This window comes from Budorcas taxicolor, chromosome 16 (genome assembly GCF_023091745.1).
Source record: "Budorcas taxicolor isolate Tak-1 chromosome 16, Takin1.1, whole genome shotgun sequence".
NCBI classification, from domain to species: Eukaryota; Metazoa; Chordata; class Mammalia; order Artiodactyla; family Bovidae; genus Budorcas; species Budorcas taxicolor.
In genome coordinates, this window is record NC_068925.1 from 29,220,146 (window position 1) to 29,241,244 (window position 21,099).

General features: G+C 37.3%; 1 protein-coding gene across 1 annotated transcript in view; it reads left to right on the plus strand.

Moving 5' to 3' along the window:
* Positions 1-21,099, plus strand: part of DNAH14 (dynein axonemal heavy chain 14) — a 388,242-nt gene that overhangs the window by 205,452 nt on the left and 161,691 nt on the right. The window contains exons 38-42 of the mRNA XM_052654143.1: positions 6,163-6,366; positions 12,452-12,545; positions 13,833-14,041; positions 15,112-15,364; positions 20,423-20,504. Coding sequence (XP_052510103.1) covers positions 6,163-6,366; positions 12,452-12,545; positions 13,833-14,041; positions 15,112-15,364; positions 20,423-20,504 — 842 coding nt within the window. The remainder of the gene's footprint in view (positions 1-6,162; positions 6,367-12,451; positions 12,546-13,832; positions 14,042-15,111; positions 15,365-20,422; positions 20,505-21,099) is intronic.

Here is a 21,099-nt window from a genome sequence, read left to right on the forward strand (position 1 = left end):
ACACCTGGAAGTTCACGGTTCACATATTGCTGAAGCCTGGCTTGGAGAATTTTGAGCATTACTTTACTAGCGTGTGAAATGAGTGCAATTGTGCAGTAGTCTGAGCATTCTTTGGCATTGCCTTTCTTTGGGATTGGAATGAATACTGACCTTTTCCAGTCCTGTGGCCACTGCTGAGTTTTCCAAATTTGCTGGCATATTGGGTGCAGCACTTTCACAGCATCATCTTTTAGGATTTGAAATAGCTCAACTGGAATTCCATCACCTCCACTAGCTTTGTTTGTAGTGATGTTTCCTAAGGCCCACTTGACTTCACATTCCAGGATGTCTGGCTCTAGATGAGTGAGCACACCATCGTGATTATCTGGATCATGAAGATCTTTTTTGTACAGTTCTTCTATGTTTTCTTGCCACCTCTTCTTAATATTTTCTACTTCTGTTAGGCCCATCCCATTTCTGTCCTTTATTGAGCCCATCTTTGCATGAAATGTTCCCTTGGTATCTCTAATTTTCTTGAAGAGATCTCTAGTCTTTCCTATTCTATTGTTTTCCTCTATTTCTTCACACTGATCACTGAGGAAGGCTTTCTTACCTCTCCTTGCTATTCTTTGGAACTCTGCATTCAAATGGCTATATCTTTCCTTGTCTCCTTTGCTTTTTGCTTCTCTTCTTTTCACTGCTATTTGTAAGGCCTCCTCAGACATCCATTTTTCTTTTTTGCATTTCTTTTTCTTGAGGATGGTCTTGATCCCTGCCTCCTGTACAATGTCATGAACCTCATTCCATAGTTCATCAGGCACTCTATCTATCAGATCTAGACCCTTAAATCTATTTCTCACTTCCACTGTATAATCATAAGGGATTTGATTGAGGTCATACGTGAATGGTCTAGTGGTTTTCCCTACTTTCTTCAATTTGAGTCTGAATTTGGCAATAAGGAGTTCATGATCTGAGCCACAGTCAGCTCCTGGTCTTGTTTTTGCTGACTGTATAGAGCTTCTCCATCTTTGGCTGCAAAGAATATAATCAGTCTGATTTCGGTTTTGACCATCTGGTGATGTCTATGCATAGAGTCTTCTCTTGTGTTGTTGGAAGAGGGCTTTTGTTATGACCAGTGCATTCTTTTGGCAAAACTCTATTAGCCTTTGCCTTGCTTCATCTGATTATTCAGATTATTTCATATAAAAGGAATCATGCAATATGAGACCTCTTCTTCTGGGTGCTTTCACATATGATTTTGAGGTTCATCCAAGATGTAGCATGTATCAGTACTTCATCCTACTTTATGGCTGAGTAATATTCCATTATTCAGAATATTTGTTTGTCCATTCATTACAGTTTGTTTATCTGTTCATCCCTTAATGGATATTTGGGTGAGTTCAGTTTGCCAGTGCTTTATATATATATACTGGTCCATAGTTTTCTTTTCTTGTGATATCTTTGTCTGGGTTTGGAATCAGGGTACGTAGCTGGCCTCAAAGAATGTGTTAGAATCTGTTCCCTCCTTTTTATTTTTTGCTTTGATGTTAATACTTCTTTAAATGTTTTGTCAAGCTCATCTAACATCTAGGTTTGGACTTTACTTTTTAGGAGGTTTTGATTACTGATGGACTTCCCTGGTGGCTCAGATGTTAATGCATCTGCCCACAATGCGGGAGACCCAGGTTCAATCCCTGTGTTGGGAAGATCCTCTGGAGAAAGCAATGGCACCCCACTCCAGTACTCTTGCCTGGAAAATTCCATGGACGGAGGAGCCTGCTAGAACAGTCCATGGGGTTGCAAAGAGTCGGACACGACTGAGCTACTTCACTTGATTACTGACTCAATCTCCTTACTGGTTATAGATCTGCTGAGATTTTCTATTTCTCCTTGAGTCAGGTTTTGGTCGTTGTCTGTGTTTCTAAGAATTTGCCTGTTTCATCTAGATTATATAATTTGTTGGCACACAACTGTTCATAAGGTTTTCTTATAATCCTTTAAATCTGCAAGGCAGTAGTTATGTACATGCTTTTATTTCTGTTATTTGTTTTCTATTTGCAGTCTAGTTAAAAGTTTGTCTATTGCATTGATCTTTTCAAGCAACCAGCTTTTGGTCATATTGGTTCTCTCTATTGTTTTTCTATTCTCTATTTATCTATTCTCTGATCATTATTTCCTTCTTCTTGCTGGTCTTGAATTTACCGTGCTCTTCTTTTCCCAGTTCCTTACAGTTTAAATTAGACTGTTGATTTGAGGTCTTTTTTCTCTTTTAATGTGGGTGTTTATAGCTGTACTTTTTCTTCTTTGCATTAATTTCACTGTATTCCATAAGTGTTGGTATGTTGTGTTTTCATTTTTGCTCATCTCAGTTCCCTATTTCTTCTTTGACTCATTGGTTGTTTAGAAGTATATTTTTAAATTTCTATGTATTGGAAAATTTTCCAACTTTTGTTATTGATTTCTGTTTTTATTCATTTGCAGTTGGAGAAGAATATTTAGAATATTGATTTCAATATTCTAAAATGTATTGAGAGTTGTTTTATGACCTCAAACAAGGTAATTTTAATAGTCCTATTTTCAAATTTGCTGATTCTTTTTCCTGGCTGCTCAAATTAACTGATTACCTCTGCTGAAATTTTTTATTTCAGCTGTTATATTTTCAGCTCTGTAATTTCTATTTGGTTCCTTTTCATAATTTCTGTTTACTTATATTCCCTACTTTTCTCATATCATTTTATTCATTTCCTTTAGTTTGAGCTATGATTTTCTTCATCTCTTTGAGCATATTTACTACAGTTAAATTTTTTTTTTATTATGTTCAATATCTGAGCTTCCTCAGGGATGTTTTCTGTTTAGTTTATTACTCTGAATGGGCAAGTTTTCATGTTTCTTTGTATTCCTTGTGATTTTTTTATTGTTGAAAACTGAGCATTCGTAAAAAGAGCCACATTTCTCAGGCTTTACAGACTTGCTGTCTGCTGGGATAGTTCTTCACTGATCTAAGCCTAAGGATCAGCCCGAGATGAAAGTATAAGTCTTTTCACTTTTTTTTCTCCCCTCTGTGGCTGCATCTCTACTGGGTTTGCATCTGACTTTCACAATTCCCTTGTATATGCAGGTGCTTTTGAATGTTTTAATCTCAAACATTCTTACCTTAGTTTCTCCCTAGAGCCTTAGACGGTCTGTTGTATATCTTGATCTGAAATTTCTTATTTTAGGCTTCTGTCGGTCTGTAGCCTTCTTGCAGCTCTCTCAAGAAATGCCTGCCACTCTTCCTGCTTGAAATGCATAATCGTGACACAGACCTGTTATTCCAGTAGCCACCAGACAGATTGTGTATGTGTATGTTCAGTCACTAAGTCATGTCCGCCTTTTTGCAACCCCATGAACTGCAGCACGCCAGGCTTCTCTGTTCTTCACTGTATCCTGGAGTTTGCTCAGATTCATGTCCATTGATTCAGTGCTTTATGTAACTGTCTCATCGTCTGCCCTCTCCTTTTCCTTTTGCCTTCAATTTTTCCCAGCATCAGGGAAACTAGAATGTTGTAAATAAAGTCTGAGTATCAATTATGACCTGAAGCTTAAAACTATATCTTACTCTTCCTGACTTTTATATCCAACTCTGACTCCAGACAAAACACATCCTAGCTCAAATACTGATTGTGTTCCTAGATGAGGCATAATGGGATTTTTTTTAATGGAAAGTTTTTTTAATTGAAATATAATTGATTTATAATCAATTTATAATTGAGTTCTGTTACAGGTTAGTTACAGGTATACAGCAATGATTCAGTTATGTGTGTGTGTGTGTGTGTGTATTCTTTTTTTATGTTCATGTGTGTATATATATATATGTATTCTTTTTTTACATTCTCTTCCACTATAGGTTATTACAAGATACTTATTTCCCTGTGCTATATAGTAAGTCCTTGTTGATTATCTTATACATAGTGAAAGTGTTAGTCACTTAGTCATGTCCAACTCTTTGCCACCCCATGGACTAGGCTCCTCTGTTCATGGGATTTTCCAGGCCAGACTACTGGCGTGGGTTGCCATCCCCTTCTCCAGGGTATCTTCCCGACCCAGGGATTGAACCCAGGTCTCCTGCATCACAGGCAGATTCTTTATTGCCTGAGCCACCAGGAAGCCCTTTATATATATATTAGTGTGTATATTTTAATCCCAAAGTCCTTATCCCTGCCCCCACCTTCCTAGTTGGGAACCATAAGTTTGTTTTCTCTATCTATGAGTCTATTTCTGTTTTGTAAATAAGTTCATTTGTATCATGTTTTAAGATTCCATATATAAACAATATCATATATCATTTGTCTTTCTCTGACTTCCTTAACTTAATATGACAATCTCTAGGTCCATCTCTGTTGCTGTAAATGATGTTATTTTGTTGAGGTCCTTCAATGGACCTGGTGGTCCGGAGTCGACCGCTAAGAAAGTAAAGGAGAGAGAAAGAGGCTGATATTCCTTGGTTTATGCAGAAAGCCAATAAAGCCCCTGGCACAGGGCTTGCTCTCTTCACAGAGGCCTCAGGTGCCCTCTCGATTGGGTGAAGGTGCAGAGCGCTTTCTCGAGAGGGTCCTAGAAGCCCGGGCAGGAAATTGAACTCAGAGAGCCTCTGCGCTCCAGGGGATCAGCCTGAAAAACAGAGAGAGAGAAAGCAAGACACAGGGACCAAAGCTCTGATGGAGCAGAGGTATTTTATTCAACATTGTGTAGGTATTTATACTGTCTTACAAGATAGCTATTTTCAGCAGAGATAAAATCAAAACTTACAAGGAAACATGAGGTCATCCATATGAAAGAGAGAGGGTTGTAAATAATCACTTTTACCATATGGTTCATAAAAAGGAAGATGATACTTATCACCATATAGAAAGACTAATGAAGGAAATACCTGGATTCCTCAGACCCCAGGAGAGGCTTGCCTCTTCGATTAATTCCTGAATATTTAGGAATTAATAAGGAACAGAGAATTCCTGATGGATCCAAAACAGCACACAGTAAGCCTCCTGTTAAATGCTTCCTGACATTATTTTATTCTTTTTATGGCTGAGTATATTTATATTGTATATATTTGTTGAGTATATTTCATTGTATATATATATATATGAAATATAAAATGTTCATTTTCTATTGCTGCTATAACTAATAACCACAATGACATGGATTAAAACTACACTCATTTATTATCTTCAGGTTCTGGGAGTCAGAAGTCCAGTATGGGTCTCACTGGGCTATGATCCAGATGTCAGCAGGTTGAGTTCCTTTCTGGAGGCTCTGGGGAGAAACTCTTTCCCTTGTGCATTCAGGTGTTGGCATAAATAAGTAGGTCCAATTTCCTTGCTGTCTGTCAGCGGGAAGTTGCCCTTACCTTCTAGAAGCCTCTCTCAGATCTTTGCCCACTGTCCGTACCTCTAGATCCTTCTGTACTGCCCTGTTTCTGATTTGCTCCTTTGCTTTCCTCTTCCAATTTTAACTCATGCAATTAGATTGAATTCACTTGGATAAGCAGGATAATTTTCCCATCTCCAGATATATCCCTTCGTTACATCTACTAAGTCCATTTAGAAGCATGATGGGTTTTCTTTTTTCCCATTCTTTTCCTAGGGATTCATTTGTGTGTCTGTGAAAGTTGCTCAGTTGTGTCCAACTTTTTGCAGCTCCATGGACTGTAGTCTGCCAGGCTCCTCTGTCCATGGAATTCTCCAGGCCAGAATACTGGCGTGGGTAGCCGATCCCTTCTCCAGGGGATCATCCCAACCCAGGGATCAAATCCAGGTCTCCCACATTGCAGGTGGATTCATTACCATCTGAGCCACCAGGGAAGCCCAAGAATACTGGAATGGGTAGCCTATCCTTTCTCTAGCAGAATTTCCTGACCAAGAAATCAAACCAGGGTCCCCTGCATTGCAGGTAGATTCTTCACCAGCTGAACTACCAGGGAAGCCTTATTTGTAGTATTTGTAATTTTAAAAAATAATTATTTGGATATAAAGGCTAATTTTAATAAGTTAAATTTTACTCTTTCTTGCAAAGTGCTACCTTTATAAAGAATCCTTCTTTGAAGGGAAAGATCTCTCCTAAAACGTCTAGTAGGAATGATACAAAAAAAATTAGACAATTGTTCTATAGTCAGTGTCTTTAAAAATCACACTGGATTTTTCTCAGATTTCAGGAAGAAGAGGAAAAATAGATATTTGTATTTTAAATCCAAAGTGTATCACTCTCAGTGAACTATATGGACATCTGGATCCTAATACTATGGAATGGGCTGATGGATTATTATCAGCAACAATTCGGAATTATGTATATTTAAACACTACAAAATACTCAAACAAAGACAGCGAATCAAAAATCTCAGATTCTGCTAATGTAAGTTCAGTATGGAACGTTTATTTTGTTTCACTATGATAAATTATTTCATTGTTTATCTAATGCTTGATATCAAAGTTTCATTAGATACTTACTAGCGAGGTGATGTAGCAGCAGCAGCAGCAGCAACATAAATTTTAAAATTATTATGATCAGTTTAAAAAAGGGAAAAGTAATGAGCTATTAAAAAACAGAAAATATACCTTGTGGATTTGGGGGTTTTTAATTTAATTTTTATTGGAATATAGTTGCTTTACAATGTTGTGTTAGTTTGTGCTGTACAGCAATGTGAATCAGTTATACATATAAATATATTGCCTTGTTTTTAGATTTCTTCCCATTTAGCTCACCCAGTGCACTGAATAGAGTTCCCAGAGCACTGAGAACATGAGGTTCTCATTAGTTATCTCTTTATACACGGTAGTGTATATATGTCAATTCCAGTCTCCCAATTCATGCCACCCATCCATTCCCTCCTTGGTATTTATAAGTTTGTTCTCTACATCTGTAACTTTATTTTTGTTTTGTAGATAAGTTCATTTTGCACTATTTTTTAGATTACACATGTAAGCAATATTGTATATTTGTCTTTTTCTTTCTGACTTAGCTTCATTCAGTATGACAATCTCTAGGTCCGTCCATGTTGCTGATGATAGTATTTTTTATGGCTGAGTAATATTCCATTGCATATATGTACCATATCTTTCTTTATCTGTTCTTCTGTTGATGGGCATTTAGGTTGCTTCCATGTCCTGGCTGTTAGAAATAGTGCTGCAATAAACACTGGGGTGCATGTATCTTTTTGAATTACGATTTTCTCCAAGTATATGCCGGATTGCTGGGTCATATGGTAGTTTAATTTTTAGTTTTTTTTGGAACTCCACACTGGTCTCCATAGTGACTGTACCAATTTACATTCCCATTGTGTACATGTATCATTGTGTTTTAAAATGATTAATAAATGATTAAATGAAGTTAAAGATACTTGCTTTTAAAGAAAAACACAGTGGATTAAGCACAAGTAGAGGATAACCTAATGATCCCAGCGCCACCAGTATAACTTCCAAACTAATGAGATTCAAAAATATTTCAGTAAAAAGTATAAACTATTTAATCCAAAATTCATCAGAGAATAAATATGAATAGCAAAAGACTGTAAGTTTATATTCTCATTAGTAATAAGTAGAGATTAGTAGTGAATTTCATTTACTATATACTGTATGTACCCTATCTGTGTGTGTGTGTGTGTTAGTTGCTTAGTCGTGTCTGACTCTTTGCAACCCCATAGAGTGCAGCCCACCAGGCCCCTCCATCCATGGGATTCTCCAGGCAAGAACACTGGAGTGGGTTGCCATTTCCTTCTCCATATTTACCCTATACTAAAGTGTAATAACAAAAAAGATAATGTTTGAAACCAAACAAATTAAGAAAAGAGTTTTAGAAAGAGAGAACTAATATTCCATAATTATAAGGTTGTGAAGTAGAGATTCATACATGTCTGGTGGTAGTTTTGGAAATACATATTGATATTTTTAACTTATCATTTTGTTTGATTTAGAAATCTGTTCCTAGTAATTTGTCCTAAGGAAATAAAATTTTGTTGTATTATTGCTGTTTTCACATTGATATGAGAATGGTATGTAAAAAGAATTAAAAATGTATTTGTCATCTGTGCTATACTTATTTTTGACAATCAATGAAAATAAGTTTACAATATATTCTTTTGTACATTCTAACTTTTCAGTAATACCTTTTCCTATTCTAATATTATTGTTGAATCACTGGTTGTTTAATAAAAACATATAATAAACCTTTTAAAATTTTCATCTGTGTATTAATATAATTTATTTTGTTGTGTGTGTTTAACTTAATTTTTTCCCAAATGCAAAATTGTTCTGGCACAATTGAATAATTCATCTCCTTCCCACTGTTGTTGTTAGAAAAGATGCTAAATATGATTTAAATCTTCTTAAATTTATTGTTATTTGTTTTGTGGCCTAAATGTAATCTTTCTTGGATAAAGTTTCATGTGCACTTAAAAAGAATCTGAATTCTGCTGTTTGGGGATGAAATAGTCTCTATATATCTACTAAGTCCATTGGTCTAATGTATCACTTAAGGCCAATATTTTCCTACTAGGCTTCCTTGATGGCTCAGCTGGTACAGCATGCACCTGCAAAGCAGGAGGGAGAAGGCAATGGCACCCCACTCCAGTGCTCTTGCCTGGAAAATCCCATGGATGGAGGAGCCTGGTAGGCTGTGGTCCATGGGGTCGCTAAGAGTTGGACACACCTGAGTGACTTCACTTTTCACTTTTCACTTTCATGCATTGGAGAAGGAAATCGCAACCCACTCCAGTGTTCTTGCCTGGAGAATCCCAGGGATGGGGGAGCCTGGTGGGCTGATGTCTATGGGGTTGCACAGAGTCGGACATGACAGAGTGACTTAGCAGCAGCAGCAGCAAAGCAGGAGACACTGATTCTATCCCTAGGTTGGGAAAATCCCATGGAGCAGGAAAATGGCAACTCACTCCAGTGTTCTTGACTGAAAATTCCCACAGACAGAGGAGCCTGCGGGCTACTGTCCAAAGGGTCGCAGAGTCAGACATGACTAAGTGACTAGACACACACACAAAACACATTTTCCTCTTGATTTTCTGTCTAAATAATCTGTCCATTGATGTAGGTGGAGTGTCAAACTATGGCATTACTGCCAATTTCTGTCTTTCCATTTGTTATCATTGTCACCCTGCTTATTTAACTTATATGAAGAGTACATCATGAGAAATGCTGGACTGGAGGAAACACAAGCTGGAATCAAGATTGCCGGGAGAAATATCAATCACCTCAAATATGCAGATGACACCACCCTTATGGCAGAAAGTGAAGAGGAACTAAAAAGCCTCTTGATGAAAGTGAAAGAGGAGAGTGAAAAAGTTGGCTTAAAGCTCAACATTCAGAAAACGAAGATCATGGCATCCGGTCCCATCACTTCATGGGAAATAGATGGGGAAACAGTGGAAACAGTGTCAGACTTTATTTTTGGGGCCTCCAAAATCACTGCAGATGGTGACTTCAGCCATGAAATTAAAAGACGCTTACTCCTTGGAAGAAAAGTTATGAGCAACCTAGATAGTATATTCAAAAGCAGAGACATTACTTTGCCGACTAAGGTCACCCTAATCAAGGCTATGGTTTTTTCAGTGGTCATGTATGGATGTGAGAGTTGGACTGTGAAGAAGGCTGAGTGCCGAAGAATTTATGCTTTTGAACTGTGATGTTGGAGAAGACTCTTGAGAGTCCCTTGAACTGCAAGGAGATCCAACAAGTCCATTCTGAAGGAGATCGACCCTGGGATTTCTTTGGAAGGGATGATGCTAAAGCTGAAACTCCAGTACTTTGGCCACCTGATGTGAAGAGTTGACTCATTGGAAAAGACTCTAATGCTGGGAGGGATTGGGGGCAGGAGAAGGGGACGACAGAGGATGAGATGGCTGGATGGCATCACTGAGTCGATGGACGTGAATCTGAGTGAACTCCGGGAGATGGTGATGGACAGGGAGGCCTGGCGTGCTGTGATTCATGCGGTCACAAAGAGTCGGACACGCCTGAGCGACTGAACTGAACTGAACTGCTCTATGTTGGTGCTCCTATGTTGGGTGCATATATATTTACAATTACTGTATCTTCTTGTTGGTTTGATTATCTATCTTTTAATTAATGAATTTTAAGAATTTTTAAAAATATACTCAGGATATAAGTCCCTTATCAAATTCCTTGCATGTGTGCTAAGTTGCTTCAATCATGTCCAACTCTTTGCCACCCTATGGATTGTAGCCTGCCAGGCTTCTCTGTCCATGAGATCCTCCAGGCAAGAATACAGGAGTGAGTTGCCTTGTTCTCCTCCAGGTAATCTTCCTGACTCAGGGATCAAACCCAGGTCTCCTGCATCGCAGGCAAATTCTTTACCGCTGAGACACCAGGAAAGCCCCATCAAATTCCTTATACAATTAACAAATTTTTTCCCATTCTGTGAGTCTTTTTAGTTTCTTGTGGTATCATTTGAAACACAAAAGTTTTTAACTGTGATAAATCCAATCTATTTTTTCTTTTATCACTTGTCCTTTTGGTATCATAACTTAAGAAAACTTTGCATAATTCAAAGTCAAAAGACTTTCTCTTATTTTATTCTAAGATTTTTATAATTTTTTTATATTTAGATCTTTGGTCTGTTTTGAGTTAATTTTTGTGTGTGGTGTGAATAAGTAAAAAGAAAAGATTGTACTCAAGTCCTGAAAAATTTTTAAAAATAGTAATGCACTCACACAGAAATGGAACTAATAGAGAAATGGAAATAAATAGAAGCATATTCAACATAGATAGGAATTTAGTATGCAGCTAAAGTAATAATTCTCATCAGCAGGAAAAGCATTTTTATTTAATCCACTGTCTATATAATTTTCCATTTTACTGTGTAAAAATAGAAAGACTTTTATCCCCACACACACAGAAATAAAACTTTGGATGAATTAATTAATATAAAGTAAATTAATTAAAATATAATAAAATTGAGGGACATATTTTCAGAGTTAGGAAATAATTAATATTGGAACCCAAAAATTATAAATCAAAAGATAAAAGCATTTGACTTCAAATATAAATGAGAAAATATTTTTTCAGTGATTGCAACAAGCAACATTAAAACAAACCACAGTCTGGAAGAAAATATTTACAGTATATATTATAAGCAATGAGTTGCTATTCCTAATATAAAAAAAGAACTTCAAAGATGAACAAGAAATGATTAGGCAACTAAATAAGGAAATGAGGAAAGGCTATGAGTATAAAATTGATAGAAAAATAAAAATTACCAATAGACATATGTAAAGATGTTTAGCCTAAGCATTAGACACAAAAGAATAAAAAGTATGACAATGATAGACACATTTTTTCTCATCAAATTTTCAATACTTAAGAATATTGAAAGCCAAAACATTCAGTGTTAACAAAAATGTGAAGAAACAAACATTCTTGTGTCTCATTGATGGAGTATTACTGCCACAAACTTTCAGAAAGAATTTTAGTTGTTGTTGGTCACTAAGTCATATCTGACTGAAATTTAGTAGAATTTATTAAAGGTTAAAATATGTAATGTTGGACCCACAATTTCACATTTAAAAATATCTATCTGGGGGGGGGGAAATGGAGTAGAGCATAATGTCTTATCTACAGGGAAGATAATTGCAGACTTTTGCAATAGGAAAAATAATTGGAAATAGCCTTGGACTTATTTTTATTCTTCCCAGTAGACGGGAATTAGAAGCATTGCTAAGACCTGATTGAAACATGGTGCTCACACCAATGTTTGGTCTCTCTCTTCAGAACCCTTACTGTACCCCTAGCACAGCTCTAGAGTTTGGTCTTCTCTTCCTCTACACTTGGTGGTAAAGGAAGCCAGTGCCAGTCAACTAATGGTATAATACTCAGCTTCACTGGGGAGATAAATAGGACATTCCCCGCACCCGCCACACCCTGAGATGATGAAGATTAGAATTCCTCGGAGATTGATGTGATAACAACCTGTATTTGAATCACCTGGGGAGTATATTAAAAATGGAAATCTTGGGCTCCATCCCAAACCTATTCAATCTAAATCTCCAAAGTTGAGTTGTTAGAATTTAATAACCCTGCAGGTAATTCTTATGTCCCTTAAAATATAAAAACTCCATCATGAAGGAAGGTCTAAGAAAAATATACACCAAAATGTCAACTATCTTTTTTTTTTTTAATAGGTGGTGGCAGTTCAGAGAACTTTTTCTTTATTCTCTGAGCTTTGCTGTAGTACTTGAATATTATAAAAATATGTACTATCTTTATGAAAACAACTAAAATAAAAGAATTTTCTGAAAGAAAATGACCAGTAGTCATAACTCAATTCTATTATACTGTGCTGGTTACATGTTGGCCTTTCAGCTGCAAAACCTCTTATATTTTTATTCCTCAAAAAAGTATATTGACATATAGACCGTTTGAGTACAGAAGTATGATCAAATAAAAGTTTAAACATTATTGATTACATATTTTAGGTTTTCAAGCTTGATTTCTCTGATGCAGCAGATTCTGATTATCATATTTTTGAGAAGGAGATGGAGAAAGATATTAAAATTCCAGAAAGTCAAAGTAAGTATTATTAATAAATTCAGTAAAGATTATTGATTAAATAGAAGAAAAACTGAACCAACATGAGCTCCATTTACATCTTTAAAAACATTTTAAATGAGTGATATTTTGTCCTTGTACCATTTATTTTTTCCTCATATGTTTATTTGAAACTTGTATATATTAGTGTACATATATAATTATATATAAAAATACTAGCACTTACATAGCCCATTCATTTTACAAATGACCATTAATACCTCACAAGAACCAAGTAGATACTAAAGGTAGGAATAAATATCGGATTAGAAGTAGCAATGGCAACCTACAATAGTATTTTCAGACAATCTAAACAAATCATACAACCCAAGCATATTCATCTAAAATGAATTGTATACCCATTATCTGCCAGTTTACTATGTGCCAGGGGGACAGAGAGTATGAAAAGATCCCTGCTCCAAAAGAGCCAGCAGTCTACTGCAGAGGCCCCAGTCATGGCTTTCTCTACTCCATGGTGAACGTCATATCAACATATCCACCAGTAGTATATTTATGTTCCTGACTCTGAAAGAGATTTCTGCTATTGTTTCTACATTTTTAGGATTCATGAATTTTGTGTATCAGTTTTGGTATTCAATGTGGGAGAGAACAATGATTGAGCATAATATTTCTTTCATCGGGGAATCCAGGGCAGTTATTTCAGCCCAAGGCAGGCTGTCTAGATCCCAGCTCTACTCTCCTGTTCTTCTGGAATGCTTTTGTATTTCAGATGTTTAACTATTTTTTTAATCTTTATAATGATCCATGTATCCTGACAATTGATTTTCTAATATTGTGGAGCAATGTGCTGGGTGTAGAGTGTGGAAAGTGAAGAAAATGAGTTCCCCAAGTGAAATATTCTTAACATCTTTCTACTTGATTCTTTCTTCAAAGGACATCCTATTTCCCTTTATTTCCCAGAGGCAGCGTATCCAAAAAATATTCCTGGGTTGAAAGGGGAAACAAATCATATTGTTATGGAAAAACTAGATTCATGGATCTTTCTCTAACTCAAATTTTAAGGGTTAATTATACAATTCAGCAAACTAAGAATACCAAAACAATGTTTAAAGCATTGCTAAGTATGTGTTATGAATATTCACAATATATATGAGACTCATTTAATCACAGTCATTCTAGGGTTTTCTAGGACATCATTCTTCATCTTAATTAGAAAGTACTTTCTAATTAAGGGAGAAAATTAGCAAGATTGTAAGGAGAGGAGAGTGAGGTTTTTCTCAATTACATTGCAAATATTTTTCTTTCCAGACTTTGATTGGCAGTGGATTGTCTTAGACGGGCCAGTGGATAGCTTCTGGGTAGAAAATCTAAATTCTATGCTAGATGACACTAGGACGCTGTGCTTAGCAAACAGCGAGAGAATAACTTTGACTGGTAAAATCAGAGTGATCTTCGAAGTGGACAGTCTAGCTCAGGCTAGTCCTGCTATTGTCAGCCGATGTGCAATGGTCTATATGGTAAGTTTCTGATACAAATTTCTTAGCAAAGATCATTTCTTATTTAGTCATTATCTGCAGCATTTTATGGTTATGTTGTTTCCTCTGGATTCAGCAGGGCTATGTAATTCAGCACTGTAATTTATGTCCCCTGGTGGGCTGCTGTCTGTGGGGTCGCACAGAGTCGAACACGACTGAAGCGACTTAGCAGCAGCAGCAGCAAAGCCTCCTAACCCAGAAGTACATACGAATGTTAATTACTACTGTTACTAATATGCTTAGTCGGTCCACTCAGTAATTGGAATGTCAGTATGTTCCACAACCATACATAAGTAGTGCTTTCAATAGGTTAAGTTAATTGACAGGAATTATTTTTCCATCGAGGAACGTTTGCCCTGAAGGCTTTTCATGCCCATTCCCTGACTCTTGAATGCATTCTCAGTCACTTCCGTCATGTCCGACTCTGTGCAACCCTATGGGCTGTAGCCCACCAGGCTCCTCTGTCCATGGGATTCTCCAGGTAAGAATACTGGAGTGGTTGCCATGCCCTCCTCCAGGAGATCTTCCCGGCCCAGGGATTGAACCCAAGTCTCCTGTCTCTCCTGCATTGACAAGTGGTTTCTTTACCCACTGAGCCACTTGGGAAGCCCCTCCATGACTCTCAGGACTTACGAAATGCATTGTCAATGCAGTGGTAAGGAATAGAAGATAGGCAAAGAATGAATGTTCCCTACACATGAAATTAATTATTAGCCGTGATTAGCCCTGTGTTCTAATCTCCTTAGCTCAGTGTAACCACTAAACTAAACTGCTGATTTTCTGGGTAAGCAGTTCCTCTTACCACATGTGCATAGCCTCACCACAGCTCCCTACACATAATTCCTCCAGTTGCTTGTTGTTATGTAGGATTGTGGTTAAAATCAGGAAGAGTAATTCTTTAAGGTGCTTTTGATCACTTGCCCTTTAATGAATGCTGATTCTAAACCATTATTTGGCAGGGGCAGTAGTGAAATAAAGAGATAGTAAGAAAGTAGGTGGACACTGTAATTTTATTTATTTACATTAAATTACCTTGTCCTTTCTATTATTAGAATCCTGTTGATCTGGGATGGGAGCCTTATGTTAAGTCATGGCTTCTGAAAAATTCTAAAATTATGAATAAAGCAGAAGTGGATTGTCTTGAATTCATGATTAAAAGTAGTGTCCCAGATGGACTACAGTTTATAAAGAAACATCAGAAATTTCAGCCATTTCCTGTACAAGACATAACAATTGTTACAACTCTCTGCAGAATTCTTGATGCATTCTTCGAATTCATGAGTAAAACTGGAATCTTTGAACTACGTGAGTTTTTGCCCCTAAGTCATATCAGTGATATTTTATCTTAGTCAGTGTCAGTTATTTATCACCTTCTATTTGATTATAAAAGAAAGAAAGGAAAGCCAGAAGTTTTCAGTCCATTTGAGCCAAGAACAGACTTGCACATGGAACAAATTAAAAATCATTTATAAAAGAGTATATCAATAAATTGATATCTATAAGTGCTGAAGGGTAACAAGAAAAAATAGAATAAGGAATCCTTGTAGGTCTCTATCAGGGGATAATAGTTTTTATTATGTTTTAAAGAGTCTCAGAGATAAAACTAATGGGGGGGAAAATGGTCCAAATCCTAGGTGTCAGCTGTAATCATACAAAAACATATACATGGAAAGTAGTTAAAATATATGTAAGAAGAAATCAAAAAGTTCAGAAAACTGTATAGCATTATGGCTAAAGGCATGGTCTCTGGAGTCAGAATGTCTACGTTCAAACACTGGTTCTATCTGGTTCCTGTGAAAGTCGCTCAGTCATGTCCTACTCTTTGCAGCCCCATCGACTACACAGTCCATGGAATTCTCCAGGCCAGAATACTGGAGTGAGTAGCCTTTTCCTTCTCCTGGGGACTTTCCCCACCCAGGGATTGAACCAGGTTTCCCACACTGCAGGCAGATTTTTAATGAACTGAGCCATCAGAAAAGCCATATTTGGTTCCTGGTGAGATGGCAAATTAGCACAAAATGCCAACCCAGTTAGGATCTGTTGAATTAAAGAAATTGTGAGAAATCCCTGGGGTGACAAGATGGCTAAGGTTCCTGTGAGGGAAAACAGAAATCCTGAACAGAAGAGAACTGAATACTACCATGAGTGGGAGACAAAGTGGAGGAGAATATTTAGGTTTTCTCTTTCCCCTTCTCCTCATGGTTCTGAATGGGCTTTTGGTCTTCCTTTTGCCAGTTAGCAAACCACAGCATATGGCAAAGAAGCAGCAGTAGGCAAAGGAGCAGAGATGATTCTCAAAGAGTTATTAAGATGGTTAGTATATATATAGATGGTTAGTATATAGTATCTCTAGGGGCAAAATATATGGGCAACGAACTAGGTCCATTAGTTTGTGTTATAAGATGTCAAGGATGAATGACCAGAAGCCTGAGGGTAGCTGCCTCAGTAAAAAGTCATGATCCCTTGCTCATTTCCAAACCTGACATAGCTTTCAGGAACAGAACTCACTGAATAGAGGAAGCTGCGACCCTCTGCACAATCAGGGAAAGTAGTTACAAAATAGTTACTAGTCCTTCTGGAAAGGGAAGTGCAACCATTTTCTTGAGTAACTTAGACTAGGGAGAAAGCAGAAGAAAAAAAAAAAAAAAAAGTTTTGGAGGTTGGCCAAAAAGTTTGTTCTGTTTTTTCCGCACTTAATTATCTTTTAACTTAATTTAAATTTTTTTGTTAGATTGTACTGTGAGAGCTGTCATAAGAGCATGCATTTTAAAAAAACTTATCAAAATTAGTGAATTTTGGTGTGTAGCCATTTTATACTCTGGTTTCTCTTCAGATCATATAAATCTTTAAGCCTTTTTGTGTGTGTAACCATTTTAATATTGAAGATGGAAGAAAAAATAAACATTTTTGGCACATTTGTTGTTGTTCAGTGGCTCAGTCATGTCTGACTCTTTGCGACCTCGTATACTATAGCATGCCAGGCTTCCCTGTCATTTACTATCTCTTGGAGTTTGTTCAAACTCATGTCCATTAAGTCGGTGATGTCATCCAACCATCTCATCCTTTGTCACCCCTTCTCCTTCTGCCCTCAATCTTTCCTAGCATGAGGGTCTTTTCCATGAGTCAGCTCTTCACATCAGGTGGCCCAAATATTGGAACTTCATCATCAGCATCAGCCTTCCAGTGAATATTCAGGGTTAATTTCCTTTAGGATTAATTGGTTTAACCTCCTTGCTGTCCAAGGAACTCTCAAGAGTCTTTTCCAGCACCACAGTTCAAAAGCATCAATTCTTTGGCTCCTAGCCTTCTTTATGGTCCAACTTATACGAATGTACATGACTACTGGAAAAACCATAGTTCTGACTATACAGGTGTTTGTCAGCAGAGTGATGTCTCTGCTTTTTAATACCCTATCTAGGTTTGTCACAGCTTTTCTTCCAAGGAGCAAGTGTCTTTCAATTTCAGCTGCAGTCACCATCCACAGTGATTTTGGAGCCCAGGAAAATAAAATCTGTCACTGTTTCCACTTTTTCCCCTTCTATTTGCCTTGAAATGATGAGGCCAGATGCCATGATTTTAGTTTTTAGAATGTTGAGTTTTAAGCCAACTTTTTCACTCTCCTCTTTCACCGTCATCAACAGGCTTTTTAGTTCCTCTTCACTTTCTGCCGTTAGGGTTGTGTCACTTGCATATCTGAGATTGGCATTTCTCCCAGCAATCTTGATTCTAGTTTGAGATCCATCCAGCCTGGCATTTCTCATGATGTACTCTGCAGACTGGTTCCAAATAGGCAAAGGAGTATGTCAAGGCTGTATATTGTCACCCTGCTTATTTAACTTCTATGCAGAGTACATCATGAGAAACACTGGGATGAATGAAGCACAAGCTGGAATCAAGATTGCCAAGAGAAATATCAATCACCTCATATATGCAGATGACAACACCCTTATGGCAGAAAGGGAAGAGGAACTAAAAAGCCTCTTGATGAAAGTGAAAGAGGAGAGTGAAAAAGTTGGCTTAAAGCTTAGCATTCAGAAAATGAAGATCATGACATCTGGTCCCATCACTTCATGGGAAATAGTTGGGGAAACAGTAGAAACAGTGTCAGACTTTATTTTTTGGGGCTCCAAAATCACTGCAGATGGTGACTGCAGCCATGAAATTAAAAGACGCTTACTCCTTGGAAGGAAAGTTATGACCAACCTAGATAGCATATTCAAAAGCAGAGACATTACTTTGCCGACTAAGGTCCGTCTAGTCAAGGCTATGGTTTTTTCAGTGGTCATGTATGGATGTGAGAGTTGGACTGTGAAGAAAGATGAGCACCAAAGAATTGATGCTTTTGAACTGTGATGTTGGAGAAGACTCTTGAGAGTCCCTTGGACTGCAAGGAGATCCAACCAGTTCATTCTGAAAGAGATCAGCCCTGGGATTTCTTTGGAAGGAATGATGCTAAAGCTGAAACTCCAGTACTTTTGCCACCTCATGCGAAGAGTTGACTCACTGGAAAAGACTCTGATGCTGGGAGGGATTGGGGGGCAGGAGGAGAAGGGGACGACAAAGGATGAGATGGCTGGATGGCATCACAGACTCGATGGACGTGAGTCTGAGTGAAATCCGGGAGTTGGTGATGGACAGGGAGGCCTGGCGTGCTGCGATTCATGGGGTCGCAAGGAGTCGGACACGACTGAGCGACTGAACTGAACTGAACTGAACTGAACTCTGCATATAAGTTAAATAAGCAGGGTGACGATATAAGCCTTGTCATTCTTTCTGAATTTTTAACTAATCCTTTGTTCCATGTCTGATTCTAACTGTTGCTTCTTGACCTGCATACAGGTTTCTCAGGAGAAAAATTAAGGTAGTTTGATACTCCTATCTCTTTAAGAATTTTCCACATGCGCTCAAAATCCATGAGTTCTATCTCCAGACTAGGAATATTCCCACAATTCCACACTGCTCCCCGCTCTTCTCACCCCACCAACCTCTCATCAGTTTGTACTGTTTTAAACAGTAATTTTCAAGTGTGAGTGTAGAGTCTTCCACAGTCTGATAAAAACAATATAACTTTTAGCCTTTGCAAATGACGCATTTCCCTTTAAATTTCTTTCTATGGAGAAGGTTCCACATGTCTTATCTTGCTGGTTATGAAGTAAACAAGGATCCCATCTTATACTTGCGAGTCTTGACAGTATAGACACAGAAAACTGAAAGTTCATACTCGATGATGAGTCTTAGTGAGACAAGCAGTATCTGGTCTGCAACAATCCCATGCATCTGGGATTAAACTGGATGCTTTCTGGTCCTTTGAAGAAAGTGTCCCCAGAACATGTGTGAATGATACTACAGAAGGCACTCAAGAGCGCCATTCACCTGTTTCTTACAGTGGATAAAACTCTGGAACAGCCAAGTGGGAGAAATGAGCAAAGCACAGGGGAAGAGGGTGGGAAGCTTCCATCTCTCTCTGAGAGCATCACTCTTCCGGCGTATTCCTGTGTTCATTCTCCCAGAAGTTCCCTATGTTATTTTAATATAAAGAAGACAAATATTATAAAAGAATAAAAAGCTAAGGAATAATGAATAATCATTCACTCTTTGTGTTCCTCTGTGAAATGGATGACAAGGAAAAAATGAATGATGGAGAGTAGAAAAGAGACAACTACAAACTGTACGTATGTGATGTTTACTTTGATATAGTTTTCTTTGAAATGTACAGCTTTCTTTTTTTAATGCTTCATGTATTAGAACTCATTTATTATTTACTTTGTAATGCACACCATATTTGATGGTGGTGACCTGAATATTTTAAAGTTTTTATTTTGGAATAATCAAACTTACAAAAAGTTGCTAGAATAAAATGATGAACATATGTATACAGATTTGTTCTTCAAATAAATAGTAATCATGTCAACAATTGCAGGTACATTCTCTGCTCTCATCTTAGAAAAAATAACATACTTTTGATGGGATATGATAACTAGTTGGTCTGATAAGTCTAAGATACTGATGTGAAATAATGATGTTCTATGACAGTTCACAAAGTAAACAGTGGTCAAGGTTGCATGTGTGTGTTCTAAGTCACGTCAGTCGTGTTCGAGTCTTCGCGACCCTGTGGACTGTAGCCCACCAGGCTCCTCTGTCCATGGGATTCTCCAGGCAAGAATACTGGAGTGGGTTGTCTTGCCCTCCTCCAGGGGATCTTCCTGACTCAAGGATCAAATTTGTGTTTCCTGCAGCTCCTGCATTGCAGGTGGATCTTTATGGCTGAGCCCCGGGGGAAGCCCATGTTAGAGATAACACCTCATTAATTAACCAGCTAAATTTTAGGTCTGTTGTTAATTGTGGAAAAACTCTCTTTTTAAGGTGAAGACTTGAAGGACATTTCATCTGAGGAGATAATTTCACATTCAAAAGTTTCTGTCAAATTCAAAGATGTGGAAAACAGGTCAGCTACATTCATTCAAAGATATGTTTTGTTAACTACTAAGTGCCAAACACTCTAATAGAAACAGGATTATCTGTAAATAAACCAATAATCTATGACTTCCTAATATCAAAATTCAATTAAATCTATTTTATTCCAATTTAGAGTCTCTGTATATCCAATACAAGATCACCAGATTTTGGAAAGTTATCTAAGTAATATGAAAACGTTTGTCCAGACACTACATATTTGAGAGTGGAATAAAGTTGATGTGAATTTATTTTATGAATCTGCCCTTTATGAGCTTAGAAATGTTGAACAAGTTACTAAATATTTTTGACCTTTAATTTTCTTCGTTTATAAATAAAACTGGAATAGTGCTGTGATGTGCCGGATATCTAGAGTAGTAGCTGGTGTAGAGTAAATGCTCAATAATTATAGAAACTATAGCAATATAGTTGTGCTCGCCCCACAATTCTGCCATTTTGTAGGATAGGATTTCACTATTGAGGCTTTCCTATATCTCATTATGAAATATTGAGACATTTATACCACATTTGCTTTTAAATGATAGAACATTGTAAATGTGGTTTTTACCTGTCAATTCTGCCTTCAA